Here is a 14,277-nt window from a genome sequence, read left to right on the forward strand (position 1 = left end):
AATCAATTAGATTGATTCTTCCTATATTATGATGTACTTAGAGCATGTAACTTTATTGTTTAAACCCTGTAAAGACCCAATAGCTTGAGCGAATAATCAAAGCAGTGTTGTCTCTTCTATTCCACATGAACAAACTAAACATCTTTGGATACCAATAAGCATGTCTACATAAATCAATTTGGATGAAGAAAAATTGATGTTGACGCAGAAAAAAGGGCAAGTAATAATTCCCAAAGCTTGAAGGAGGGAGAAATTTTTTTTCTTTTTCTCCTTTTTTAAAACAGCGTGGGATTTGGGTCGTGTGTGTGTTTGGGTGGGGGGGGAGCTGCTTTTCCACTCAATAAAATTAGATTTCTATCATATGTTTTGCCTTCTGTCTACTTTTTAAGAGCATAACAGAAACACCTTTTGTTTTTCAAAATAAAACAGAGTATTTTACAGGACCTATAGAGATAAGCAACAAAACTCTTTCCCAAGGCACTCTACTTTATATCTGGAGCCAAAACTAGTTTTCCTTCTAGACAAGGGATTGAAAAAACTTATTTTGTATCTCACACTACATATGTTCGCAAAGACGGTGCACACTTGAAACATTTTTCCAATAACAGTTGACGAAAAAAATTTAAACCATTTTAAATAGATTCACAGAACCATGAAATAAATGACTATCTTTTTTCCCTTCGTTGATAACCATGGTATCTAGGCAAACTTGCACACAACCCAACTAGTTTCACGGGGTACCTGCTACCTCCCCCACCAGCACAGGTACGGGTTAATTTTGTCCACCATGACTTGGACAGATGTGGAGAATATCAGCTAGTCTTTTTGCCCTTGTGAGATATGAACCTGAAAGCCTCATGGTTCTCAAGACACTTCTTCGACCACTAGGCCACAACCTTGAGTGCAACAACCAAGATCACTGCCATTCAGTCAAAAGATGTTTGAAAAAGCAACAATCAACATGGAAAAAGAAATTAAACAGGCACATCCAAAATCAAGGGGACACATCATTCACAATTAGTCATTGAAAACTCAAACTTTATTAAGCCATGAAAGCATTAAACAACTTTTAGCAACTAAAATATAATTAAAAAATGCCGAAAGATAGATAAACCCAGTATAAAACGCCATACCTGTATCTTAGTCTTTCCAGATAGAGTTGGTACCTCAACTTCACCACCAAGAATAGCCTATTAAAATTCAAAATGGACCACTAAATTTCACAACTCTACTTTAAGCCACAAAAGCAAATGTGAAATGATAGAATATAAGAGCTTTAAGCATTTATTTGCAGTCTTATGGATTTAGTCTTCTGTTCAAACTTCCTGTGATGTTTTTCTAGTACACATTCTGTCATGGAGCCCCAGCTAAACTGCGTATATATTGTTTATGAAGAAGGCCCAAGGCAAGGTACATATTACATCTTTTGCCATGCTACATATACCATCTTTTGTCTGCCAAACACTCGTGCTACTAACCGGTTAACTTTTCTTTAATCAGTTAATTGGTCACTGCTAGCCATGTGAGCAGAGTGCCATAACCTATCATACTTTAGACTTTAGATATATGAAACTTGACATAAATACTATGCATGATAGTGGCTTGGACAGGGAGAGATCCCTCCAGCTGCTCATTTTTCTAGTTTCCGAGTTATTTTCTGTCTGATACGCCCAACTTCTACTTCTGCAGTAAACGACCCAACCATTTCATTATCAGCACTCCAAGCCCTACTTTCCATGTGCCAGCCTTATCACCCATCCACTCAGTATTATCTTCGGCCAGTTACTTGCTAATCAATATCACATAAACCTCAGCAATCTCGGAGAATCTTTCTCTGGCAGGGGAACAGAGAGCACAAAACGTTTACTTTGTTTAGGTGGAACATAGTAAACTTGGATAGAGAAGTATGAGGGTGGGGGCTAGGAGTGGAAGATCTGAAAGTCCAAAACATCACCTTACAGCAAAAATGGCTTTGGAGATTCGGCCACGATGAAGATGTCTACGGAGAACAGTTATAACTGCCAAATATAGGCTTCTCAATCACTGGACAACCTAGCAGACACAAACTCACAGCCCTAATGGAATTTGGAAAAGCATCAGAGTTCACTGAAACACATTTTACTCCAACTCTTCATTTCAAGTGGGTAATGGCAGGAGTATAAAGTTTTGGGTGGACGTCTGCCATGACCAAGCAACATTAAGGGAGAAATTTGCAATACTTTTCAGTGTAGCAGAGAATCCGGATGCTACAATTTAAGAAAATTGGTCGACACACGGCTGGAATTCAATATCAAGCGAAGCATAAATGATTCTAGAGGTGGACAGCATTTCTTCAATGCTTCAGATGCTGAACAGTGTTCCCTCTAATCTCTTCACCTGATTCTTCATTCTGGAAGGGAGCCACTAAAGGTAGTTATCAGTTAAAGCTTGTTATCAACTCTTAAGGAACTCAAATTTCATCCTCAATTGATCATGGAAGTGAATTTGAAGAAACAAGGCACCTATGAAGGTGGAATGCTTCACATGGCTGGTTGTCTAAGGCACATGCCTCACTCACGAGCATCTCCAGAAAAGAGGATATTTGCAGTAGATTTGTGTGAGAGCCAGTCTGAGCACGTCAATCACCTTTTCATTCACTGTTCACTCACTTCAGAAATATTGTTCTCACACAGTTTTAGGGGTCAGGTGGGCAATACCTAGGGTAACTACTCTACTGAATTACTGTAGTAACTACTCTACCGAATTACTGTAGTACTACTACAGGAAAGGACTTCCATCTCTCAGAATAGAGCAAACAACACCTTGAATGTACTATTCAGAAGGAACCTACAAGATTGGGAAATCGAAGAAGTGGTTGACTTGCTTTCCAGGCTAGAAGGCCAAGTGATAAATGTCCAGGAAGCAAACAAGTTAAGGTGGGGACGGTGACAAGGATGGTAAATACTCAGTGAAAGCAAGCTAAGCAAACTCATATGCTCCTAATGGAGTGCTTGATAACTGGCCATGGAAGACTAGGCTCCCAACAAAGATCATATGCTTCAGCTGGACAGCTCTTCATGAAGCTTGCCTCACTCAAGATAACCTTAAGAAAAGAAAATTTCAGATTGTCAATCGATGTTACATGTGCCAGCAGAACCTTGAGTCCAACAATCATATATTTTTACATTGTACAGTTGTAGCTGGCTTGTGGAGTGTGTTTCTGTCTATATTTGATACTAAGGCCTCATTTGTTTGCACTTAATGGAGGTCTGAATCTGAATGGTTCAGACAGGACATCAGACCATTAACTGCATTTGTTTTTTATTAAGGTTTTAACTCTTAATAGGTCTTAATCATTCAGATCTAGAACCAAGTTTTAATAGGTCTGAAGGAATATTCTGGTGTTGGATAATATTCACCACTCTATTCATATTCAGTAGTCACCACCACTAACCACCTCTACCACCGTCACCATTGTCAACCACCTCCACCATCACAACCACCATCGACAAAAAATACCGCTACCAACCACAATGGTCAACCGCTACCACACTACCTCTTTTATTCTAATTATATTCACCGCCACCACTACCATCAACAACACCACGATCAGCAACCACTACTGGCCAATCCCTACTACCAACTCATCTATCACAACTAACACCACCACTAACTACCATTAATACATCACAACCTCTACCCATTCTTTGGCCGCCCCCACCATTGTCACTGATAACGCCACTTCTACCACCACTTCAACCAGTACCATCGCTACAATTTATCTCTACGAACAACCATCTCCACCATCACAACAAATAACATCTCCAACTAGCACCAACACATCGTCAATCATCATGCATTCATATTTCAGTCAACACAATCAACACCTTAAACTACTAACATCAAGCAACGTCACATCACAACAACCACCATCACCATCAACCGCCACCATCATAACAGTCACTACAATACCAACCATCACAATTATCACCACCAACATTATTAATCACTAACATCAATCATCGTACCGCAACCACCATTATAAGTCATCTCCACTATCACTAACAAACATAAATGTTTTTTCTCAATCAAATACTAATTATTTTGTTGTATTAAATTATATACTTTTTTAATAGATAATTAATTTTTTATTTGAATTGTATTTTTTATTTTATTATATATACAAATATATTTTTTTCACACATTCAAATGTTGAAAAATAAAGAGTCTTAATCATTCAGTTTTCAGATCTAAAGACAACGCCTTAATCATTCAGATGTGCATTCAGATTCAGACGTCTGAATCTTAAAAAAAAACAAATGGAGCCTAATTGGGTAATGCCATATAGCACCAAAGAGGCCTTTGAATGTAGGTGCAATTGGAGAGTTGGTAAGGCCATCAAACCAATCTAGAAGATGATACCTACTAGTATCTGCTGGTGTGTATGGTCAGAAAGAAACAACAGATGTTTTGAAGGTTTATCAACTCCAAATCATTCCCAAAAGGCTAGGTGTCTCTTTTTTTTTTTTTTTTTTGGAGAAAGGTAACTTTATATTCACACGAATGCCTTCATCGCCCAAAAATGATGAAGCTGGGATTACAATATAAGTTGCTTGGACTCGGGTGCGGGTATCTGAGGCGAGTGCGGATCCAAGAGTCAGATTTAGGAAAATTTAAATTTAACGATTCGGGGGTGCAAATCCGAGTATGGATACCTATGTTGTGTGGACTCATCAGTTTTGCCACCGAACCCATCTCGACACGGGTATGGGTGCTACCGTCATCTCAGATTCGATCAAACGATTTCTGATATGTTGACCAAATTCAAGAAGAAACTTGAGGGGATTAATTGGACAATAGACCGACAATTTACCTGGAAAAAGTCCGATCGACGACTGTAAAGTTGACAAAAAAAATCAATTTTCAGTTGTCGATGTGCTTGGGAAGAACAGAGACATGTCAGTTGTCGGCTAGGGAAGAAACAGTAGATGTTGTCGTCTTCCGAAGAACCAATCTTTATATTTATTCTTTAGCAAAGAAAAAGAAACATGTCGCCTATGTCTTTATATTTTTTAATTCTCTATAATGTAAAAAACAATCAATATATAGTAAAATAATATTTTGACAGCAGTTATCCTAGCGTTGAAAAAGTACTCCCAATTATACAAAAGTTTTTTTTTGGTAAACATACGTAAGTTAAAGAAATTCTTAATACTAATCCTAATTGAAAAGTAAAACCAATGGCAAAAGTAACTAAAAATAGTAAAGTAACTATCAACTAATCCCTATGTGTCAAGGAAAAATAAATTGGGAAAAGTATCAAATTGTCCTCATCAATAACATTATAAATAGAACCTCTGTCAAAAAAAAAATTTAACCTAAAAAACTCGATCATTCTTTATCAAATAATATGGCATCATCTGCATCGAGTAGTCAAAAGGGAAAGGGTCCTATGAGACCAACAAAAAGTGTAGGAGTAGATTTTGATGGCAAGGCAGTATGGAATCATGTAAAACTAATTTCAACTGTTCCCAGTGGTGGTGGAAATAGAATATTGTCCGTGTATTGCAAAACAAGATACTAGATCATATATAGAGTTAAAGCACATCTCTTAAAATTATCACGCCATTGAGTTCAAATATGTAGCGAAGTTCAAGGTGATACATTAAGGACTTTGAAAATGGAACACGAACAAGCTGAAAAGAAAAAATCATTAGTTCAAGTTGATGCAAGAAAAAAAATTGATTATATATCTCTTCCAGAGGGCACTGATTTCTTCAACATAAAAAAAGAAAGAGTTGACAAAGTGGAGCTATAGGAAAATCTTTCGGCATACTGCTGACAAATTAGTAGCTAGAATGTTTTACACATCAAGTTTATCGTTCAATTTTGCAAATTCTCCATACTTTAAAAAATATTCAAAGTTTTTAGCTGAAAATTTCATTCCCGGTTATATTCCGCTGTCATATAATAGGTTGAGAACAACTCTTTTAGCTCAAGAAAAGAGACTCACATTGATAGAAAGTTGCAATCAATTAAAGATACATGGAAAAAGAAAAGGTTGTCGATTTGTTCAGACGGATGGTTCGACACTAAAAGACGACCTTTGATCAATATATTAGCATCATCTAGTGGGGATCCAATGTTTTTAAATTCAATAAATTCTAATGGAATCACGAAAGATAGAGAATATATTGCTAATTTATTTATTGAAGCAATAGAAAAGGTAGGTCCAAATAATGTTGTCAAGTTATTACGGATAAAACAAGTAATATGAAACTTGTCGGTTCTATGGTGGAGGAGAAATTTCCTCGTATATTTTGGACTCCTTGTGTTATTCATTATTTGAATCTAGCTTTGAAAAGTATGTGCCAATAAATCGTCTCACTTTACTAATTGCAAATGGATCTTAGAGTTACTTAGTGAAGTGGGTAATTTGAAGAACTTTGTTGTGAATCATGACTTGGCACATGCGATTTTTCAAAAGCATTCAGATTTGTGTTTATTGAAAGTTGTTGAAACAAGATTAGCCTCATATATTATTGTGACGGCCGTGTTCGCAAAGTGAAGTCGTCTTTAGAGAAGACGGCCATGGATGATGAATGGAAGAATTACAAGGGGATAAGGGAATTGAAGCCATAACTCGTGAAATAAAATCCTTTATAATGAATGATAAGAAACGAAATAGTATTTGACTACTTTTTGAAATTTACGGAAACTATTGTAGATATGCTTAGAGATGCTGATTTAATTGATCCGAAATTACATCTCATTTATGATATGTGGGGCTCAATGATTGAGAAGGTTAAGAAAATAATCTTTGAGTATGAGTGGGAAGATCTCATTTTTGGCCAATCAAACTTTTTTTATTCTATTTACGGTATTGTTGTGGCTAGGTGGAACAAAAGCAATACCCATCTACATTGTATAACACATTCTTTGGTTCCCAAATACAATCATGAATCATGGCTTCAAAAAGAAAGTGGGATTCAACGGCTAGCTCCCAATAAAGATATAGAAATTTCATCGAATAGAATCACGTGCTTTCAAAGGTACTTTACAGATTCTAATGACATGAAACAAGTCTCATTAGCAGGGGTGATTATTTTGGTGAGCCTCATGTGATTAAAGCTATGATTTATGAAGATCCTTTTTCTTGGTGGGCAAATCATGGTGTCTCAACTCCACTTTTGCAACAATTAGCTTTCAAGTTGCTTACTCAACCCGCTTCTTCCTCTAACTTTGAAAGAAATTAGAGCACGTATTCTTTGATTCACAACATCAAGAGAGATAAGTTAGCAGCTTCAAGAGTCGAAGATTTAGTGTTTGTATATTATAATCTACAGTTGCTATCTCGCAAGAAAGAGAAATATATAAATGGGCCGAGCAAGTATTGGGATGTAGGTATTTCTACATTTTCTTTATTATTTTCCTCAATTATTTAATTTGCAAAACCTTCTTATATATTTGTTCTTTTTAATTTATTTTAAGTGGAAATCAACTCGATGTCGATGAGACAATTAATAGTTTAACTGAGCTATCGATAGATGAACCTCAATTGGAAAGTGTGGTCTTTGAGGAAGAATTGGAAGAAGTTGAAGAAGGTGCAGAAGAGTAGCTAACTTAGGTAACTTGATAGTGGACAATACTTTTTGTTTTGTTAGTTTTCAATTAATGTCTTAAGATTTTCTTGTTTTTGTTCAATAGCCGATTTTTAGACGAGTGTCGGTATCCGAGATGGGTGTGGATCCAAGAGTCGGATTCGTCAAAATTTAAATTTTAAGATTCGGCGGTTCAAATTCGAGTATGGATACGGGTGTGAGGATTCGCCTAAAAAAAACAAATATTCATAATATAGAGTTATAAGGGTATTCTAAAATGAGATCTTCCTCCTGATGCTCAAAGATTATTTTCTTAACATTCTCAATCATTGAGCCCACATATTATAAATGAGATATAATTTCGGATCACCTTATCAGCATCTCTAAGCATATCTACAATAGGTCCCGTAAATTTCAAAAAGTAGTCAATACTATTCCACTTCTCATCATTCATTATAAAGAATTTTAATCCACGAGTTTTGGCTTCCATCCCCCTTATCCCCCATAAAATTCTTCCATTCATCATCCATGACCATCTTCTCAATAGAAGACTTCACTTTGCGAACACGGTCATCATAATAATGTATGAGGCTAATCTTGTTTCAATAACTTTCAATAAACACAAATCTGAATGCTTTTGAAAAATCGCATGTGCCAAATCATGATTCACAATAAAGTTCTTCAAATTACTCACTTCACTAAGTAACTCTAAGATCCATTTGCAATTAGAAAAATGAGACGATTTATTCTCACATACTTTTCAAAGCTAGATTCAAATAATGAATAACACAACGAGTCCAAAATATATGAGGAAATTTTCCTCCACCATAGAACCGGCAAGTTTTATATTACTTGTGTTACCTGTAATAACTTGAACAACATTATTTGGACCTACCTTTTCTATTACTTCAATAAAAAAAATTAGCAATATATTTTCCATCCTTCGTGATCCCACTAGAATTTATTAAATTTAAAAACATTGGACCCTCACTAGATGATGCCAATATATTGATCAAAGGTCGTCTTTTAGCGTCAGGCCATCCGCCTGAACAAATTGACAACCCTTTCTTTTTCATGTATCTTTAATTGATTGCAACTTCATATCAATGTGAGTCTTTTTTCTTGAGCCAAAAGAATTGTTCTCAACCTATTATATGATGGGGGAATATAACCCGGGAATGAAATTTTTAGCTAAAAACTTTGAATATTTTTTAAAATATGGAGAATTTGCAAAATTGAACGATAAACCTGATGCGTAGAACATTCTAGCTACTAATTTGTGAACAGTATTCCTCTTATGGATGCTGAAAGATTTTCCTATAGATCCACTTTCTGAACTCTTTCTTTTTTTTATGTTGAAGTAAATCAATGTCCTCTAGAAGAGATATATAATCAGCTTTTTTTCTTGCATCAACTTGAACAAAAGATTTTTTCTTTTCAGCTTGTTTGTGCTCCATCTTCAAAGTCCTTAATGTATCACCTTGAACTTCGCTGCATATTTGAACTCCATGGCCTGATAATCTTAAGAGATATGTTTTAACTCTATTATATGATCTAGTAACTTGTTTATTGCAATAGTTACATGACCATGTCTATTTCCACCACCATTGGGAGCAGTTGAAATTAGTTTTTACATGATTCTATACTACCTCGGCATCAAAATCTACTCCTACACTTTTTGCTAGTCTCATAGGACCCTTTCCCTTTTGACTACCCAATGCAGATGATGCCATATTATTTGATAAAGAATGACAGAGTTTTTTAGGTTAAAAATTTTTTGACAGAGGTTCTATTTATAATGTTATTGATGAGAACAATTTAATACTTTTCCCAATTTTAAACCAATTTATTTTTCCTTGACACACAGGGATTAGAATTAGTTTCTAGTTACTTTACTATTTTTTGTTACTTTTGCCATTGGTTTTACTTTTCAATTAGGAGTAGTATTAGTATTAGGAATTTCTTTAACTTACGTATATTTACCCAAAAAAAAACTTTTGTATAATTAGGAGTACTTTTTCAACACTAGGATAACTGCTGTCAAAATATTATTTTACTATATATTGATTGTTTTTACATTATTGATTGTTTACATTATAGAGAATTAAAAAATATATATATATTCTTCTCAAAAAGAATTAAAAAATATAAAGACACAGCCGACATGTTTCTTTTTATATGTCGAGGAATAAATAGAAAGACTGATTCTTCGGAAGACAACGTCGTCTATTGTTTCTTCTCACCTCAGTCATCATCATTAGTAGCTTCTTCCCCAGCCGACAATGTCGTCTCTGTTTCTTCCCCAGCTGACAACCGACATGCCTCTATTTCTTCCCAAGCACATCGACAACTGAAAATTGGATTTGTTTGTCAACTTAACAGTCATCGGTCGGACTTTTTTCAGGTAAGTTGCCGGTCTCTTATCCAATGTTTTCCCTTTTCTTGAATTTGGTCAATGCATCCAAAATCGTTTGACCGAATCCGAGACGGCGGAAGAACCCGCACCCACGTCAGTCTCGTGTCGAGACGGATTCGACAGTAAAACCGAAGAGTCCGCGCAACATAGATTACAATCCATACTGGGTGGGATTACAGTCCACAGAAAGCTATAGATTTACAGATTTCCTATGAAATCAACTAGTTGTTCAGTATCCCTCACCCCATCCTGTTTACACCCAAAACAAAAAAAGAAGACTAAGACATTTAACCCTAGTCTTCTGAATATTGTTAACACTACCCTCAAAGCACCTCCAGATTTGTTCCTTCCATAGGGTCCACCATATGCATGCTGGTAAACGCTTCCACCAATCTTCAGTGGATCCTCTTCTCCCAACTCCATTCCAGCATTTCAGCAGCTCCAAAGTAGTCCTAGGCATTACCCTGTTCACCCCTAGTATACAAAAGAACATGTTCCACAAATTCGCAGCTGTTTTAAAGTGTAAGAAGAGGTGAGCATTGATCTTAACTGTTAAACCACACATGAAACACCTTGAGCAAATCTGTAAAGCTTCGTCAGTCAGGACAGCCCTTCTTTTGTATCTATATAGTTGGCATAACCTTTCACCCATAGATTCCCCAGATAACTCGTTGAACTTTGTTAATTCCCTGGTACTAGTTTAGTCTTTTCCGTATTTGAGCTAACAACGTACTGTCATCTTCTGATGCCAGCAACGAAATTTCTTATTACTTCATCAAAAAAAAAAAAAGGCCTGGCAAAGGCTACTACAGGAACAACATACCACTACCTCAGAGGCGAGATAGAAAGGTGTTGGTTCTGGCCTCTGGGAAAGACTAAACTGAAAATATGGAATTCATTTCCTACAGCTATTTGGTGGTCCATATGGAACAAATCCTCTATAGCTTTTTTGGTGTAATCTGGCTATTGCAAATGACAAAGAAGCCATGATAGACTTATCGAGCTCACTAAACAATCTGTATAGTAGCTTTCCCTTTACCTGTAAATATTTACAGCACTTCCTTAATGCTGTCGTTCTGTCTTTTAATATATCGCCTTTTAATGATCAGGAGAAAAACTCAACAATCTCTAATTGTTGTCAACTGTACTGGGATGAAATTTTGAAGTCACATTCTTCAGTATGTTGATCAATGCTTAAATCTGGTGATGGCACTGTTGGAGACAGAAGCTTGAGGAGAGATTCAGAGTCAGTATTGATAATCGTACTAATGATTTTTATTTTTTTTTTGCATAATGATACTAATGGTTTAACTAAGGTGATTAAGATGCACAGAGAAAAAAGGGAGAGAGTGTGTCGAGGATTTCCTCAGTTACTTAAGTAGAATGAAGCACCAGGCACAACTATCCATCTGAATTTATCAAGAAAAAAAGAACAATCCAAATACCTTCCTACCAACATGGAAGAAAATGTATTTGGTAAAGCATATACTTTTGTTAGCATGCCTAAAAGAAGAGAAAACAATGAAAGTTATTCTCACTTTTGTAAAGCTGATATGATAATCCACATAAAGGTCAGCTCCTTCTCTAGCAAAAAGAGGATCTTTAGCAACCTGAGACACAAAAAACATAAAGTTTTCATATAGAAAACATTAAACCAGTCAACAAAAAGGACCCCAAAGATAAAAGGTTTTTTAAAGAAAAAAAGGGAAAATCAAAACTGAGAGCAGAAAGGCACCAACTGTATGCTCAAGTTGTCAACAATATCAAAGATATTTCATTTGTCTTAACGTGACTATGTCTAATGGTACGACAAAAACATAGGTACTTGGCCCGATCAATGTTGTCAAAGGCCCACTTAAATGTGATTAAGCCCAAGCTTAGTGCAGCACAGGCCAGACGCTTCGCCTGACCATCACCTCAGTTCACTGGCGCTTTACAGCTTTAGTACAGGCATCACGGGAGTCTCAACTCTCAATTTCCAATGGAATCAGTATGAAGGGGGGCAACGTTAGACAGCAAACATAATGACAAAGCGATAAAGGACTATTTTCTGTGAATATCTTGGTGAATTGGAATATGAAAATAGAAATTTAGTAGAAGAACACAAGTCACTAATCTAAACTAGAAACTAGATCTGAATCATAAATTTAAAATGCTTCTTGAACTAGAATAGCATGGATTTTACGTCACATGTTCCATTAGTTATAGCTCTCAATGATTTAGTCCCCATAATTGAGGTTTGTATTTATTTTCATTTTTCTTGTAGAAATGCACAACATTTATTTATTTATTTATTCTTCAGTAGTGCTTTTATTCATTACAGCTCATGCTTATGAATTTCAATCGCACTTGCTTGCACTCAAAGCCCCAGCTGAAACCTGATACTTGCCTCTGCATTTACCTTTGGTAAAAATGACATGGCTTCTACATAATATATTACAATTAGCCCAAGAAGAAAAAACTGCAGTTACCATGAGCCAAATCAATTATTCGAACAATGGTCCAAGCTCCAACACTAATGTGCTTGTTACCTTTCATTTTGAAGTCATATTCTTCAGTATGATGATCAATGATTATACCTACTTGCTTCCGAATATTTCAATTTAAGATATTGAGGGGGCGCGCATAAATATCAGAAAGCTTCCATCCCCTCACAATGCAATTTAAGGAGCTGCTATTGAATCGCAATTTCTTGTTCAAGTAGTTCTTTGATTGAGTTTAATCCTCCAAGAGTTCATCAGAAAAGATAAAGGCTAAGGAGTGTAGAATAAGGTCAAGGTGAATACCTCGGTCATCCAGAACTTGGCCAAGTGTCCAAGCCTTGCTGGTTAGATTGAATTTTAACAAATATCTCCGGCAGACCTTTTTTTTTTTGGTTAAGCACTCTGGGAGACTTTCTTTTTTTAATCAGTCGTGAGGAGGCTACAACTTTATTACTCGGATAGAGTGAAGTAGCTGAACTCTCTTATCACCTTTCTTTTCGGCGATATATTTTTCCTTAGCACTTACAAAGTAGATATTATTAACTGCGTTGATGTGAAGTCTTCCCATTCCCGATCCAATTACAATTAAGAGAATGTTCATCAGCTTATAACTATCAGATATCCAATGGACCTCTAGTCCTCTATTCTGTCAACTTTAGTTTGTCAGAAAATAACTATAGCGGTTTACTCATTGTGCATCTTAATTGCTTCATAACACTATTTGATAAGTAATTCAGCAAGTTCTGTAGTGAGATTGAGGGGCTGGAAAATATAACACAGATAATTCAAATTACCTTAAGTTCCCATTCCCCTCTTTATTTGTTCTGTTATCATATATAGAAGGTAAATGGACTTTCCATCTACCTTTATTTACCCTTCCCTATGACTTATCTATTAAAAAAAAAAATTACTAAGATGAACTGCTTAGCTCTTCAGTGTTTTTGGTGTAAACAGAAGTCTTAGGACAGGCAGAAAATCTTTTTGATGCTTCAGACTATTTGTGACAAAAAGCACAAATAGATTTTACTAGACTGTAATACTTTTGGAAGGGGACTACTTTGAAGTAGTATACCAGTGGTTAAAAAGGGCAGCTCGGTGCACTAAAGCTCCCGCAAGGCGCAGCGTCCGGGGAAGGGCCACACCACAAGGGTGTATTGTACGCATTCTTACCTTGCATTGCCACCACAAGGATGTATTGTACGCAGTCTTACCTTGCATTGCCAAACACGTTATTACGTATATATCATCTCACTTGAGAAAGGTAAAAATATTATAAATCTTGAACAGCACCACGGCTATGCTGGAAGCCATATTTACAAGTCCAAAACAAGTGTGAGAATATGAGTAGGAATAGGAATAGCATATAAAATCCTACTTGGAATAGCATATAAAATCCTACTTGGAAAAGGATTACAATGTAGTGTCCTATTAGGAAAAGGATTGGAATCTATTGTCTATAAATAGGGCCTCAATGTAATAATGTAGTTACAACAATTCAATAATATTTTTCTCTTATATTTCTTCACATGGTATCAAAGCTTCCACGATCTTGGTAAAGAATTAAAGAGTTTCCGCTGCCGGCGGGCGACTATAATCCATATATGCCGCCCGTCTGACCAATGATATGTTAGCAAAAGTTGGGTCACTGACTCACTGTGTATCTTTCTAGTGACTATTTTTCATATCTTTGCGTAGCACCATGCATCTGTCCGGTGACTACTTTTTTATATCTATTTTTCTTAGCACCATACTTCTTTTCGATGACTATTTCCTCATATCTGATTTGCGTAGCACCATG

The 14,277-nt window shown here is 36.1% G+C and overlaps 1 protein-coding gene across 3 annotated transcripts in view; it reads right to left on the reverse strand.

Moving 5' to 3' along the window:
- The window catches only part of LOC107843573 (chaperone protein dnaJ 1, mitochondrial), a 32,485-nt gene that overhangs the window by 5,338 nt on the left and 12,870 nt on the right, over positions 1-14,277 (reverse strand). For 2 of the 3 annotated variants that reach the window (XM_047399790.1, XM_047399797.1), the window contains 2 exons: positions 11,535-11,606; positions 1,134-1,190 (listed from right to left, as the gene is read on the reverse strand). In XM_047399790.1, the coding sequence (XP_047255746.1) occupies positions 1,134-1,190; positions 11,535-11,606 (129 nt within the window). Of the gene's footprint in view, positions 1-1,133; positions 1,191-4,220; positions 11,225-11,534; positions 11,607-14,277 lie in introns of those variants that run through there. The other variant, XM_016687888.2, reaches the window with a different exon arrangement.

The sequence above is a fragment of the Capsicum annuum genome, chromosome 1 (genome assembly GCF_002878395.1).
Source record: "Capsicum annuum cultivar UCD-10X-F1 chromosome 1, UCD10Xv1.1, whole genome shotgun sequence".
Lineage (NCBI taxonomy): Eukaryota > Viridiplantae > Streptophyta > Magnoliopsida > Solanales > Solanaceae > Capsicum > Capsicum annuum.